General features: G+C 31.3%; 1 protein-coding gene across 1 annotated transcript; it reads left to right on the forward strand.

Moving 5' to 3' along the window:
- Positions 1–4: 4 nt before the first annotated feature.
- On the forward strand, positions 5–962 carry LOC105451430 (the record flags this gene model as incomplete). The annotated part of the gene is made up of 3 exons (XM_011691868.1): positions 5–106; positions 316–850; positions 940–962. Coding segments are annotated over 3 exons (660 nt in total), but the record flags the coding sequence as incomplete, so codon positions are not given.
- Positions 963–966: the final 4 nt, after the last annotated feature.

Genomic DNA, 966 nt, shown 5'->3' on the forward strand with positions numbered 1-966 from the left:
CAAAAATGCAATCATGGTACTAAATGAAATAAAAGCTGGAGTCCAATTCACATTCCCTGAAACACAAGGACCTATGCCGAACTCACTTTATCTCGTTAATGCTAAAGTAATTATTTTATTACTTTAATTAAAATTTTATTCTTGTAATATTTACAATAGATGTTATTTAATACGCAATATGACACTATATGTCAAATTTCATTTTTACATTTTTTTAATAACATTTATTTTATTTATAGTTTGATGGCAATATGCAGTACAACGCTGTCAAATTTCATTTTCACATTGCTTTAATAACATTTCTTTTATTTATAGCTTAATGGCAAAACTTATGTTGGACAAGGTTTATCTAAATCACTTGCTCGCCAAAATGCAGCTGAAAATGCATTAAAGGCTTTATTTCTTGAAAAAATGACAGCAGCATCTTTGAAAGCACATATGGATGCTAAATCAGATGGACAAACCAATCCACTTTTGGTGGATGGAATAAAAGAAATAATGGACGATAATAACGCTATGGATGCGACTACTGAGGATGAGATTCCATGGAGTTCATTGACCAGTTTCGCACTTTATAAACTTTTTCTTGAATGGCGTAATCAGGGAACATCAGTTCCAGTCCCACTACCTGATTTACCGACTGCAAAAGGAATCAAGAAAGAAAATTTTAATGCTAAAACTCCTACTCAAAAGGAACTTCCACCCAGTCCTACAAACATACATCCAGTTACATTACTGAATAAAATGAGACCTGAATTAACATATACAGAGCTGGATCGTGTCGGTAATCCATCAAATACTATGTTTACTCTGGCTGTTGAAATTGGTGGAGTTGAATATTCAGGAACTGGTATGTATATATTCTGTGAATTATTGTGAAATATTTTTCTATTAACAATTTTTGTATAAACAATTGTATAAACAATTTTTATATTCCAGCTAGAAACAAAAAAGATGCAAAAAAAG

This window comes from Wasmannia auropunctata, unplaced genomic scaffold (assembly GCF_000956235.1).
Source record: "Wasmannia auropunctata unplaced genomic scaffold, wasmannia.A_1.0 LD336052.1, whole genome shotgun sequence".
In the NCBI taxonomy this organism is placed as follows: Eukaryota; Metazoa; Arthropoda; class Insecta; order Hymenoptera; family Formicidae; genus Wasmannia; species Wasmannia auropunctata.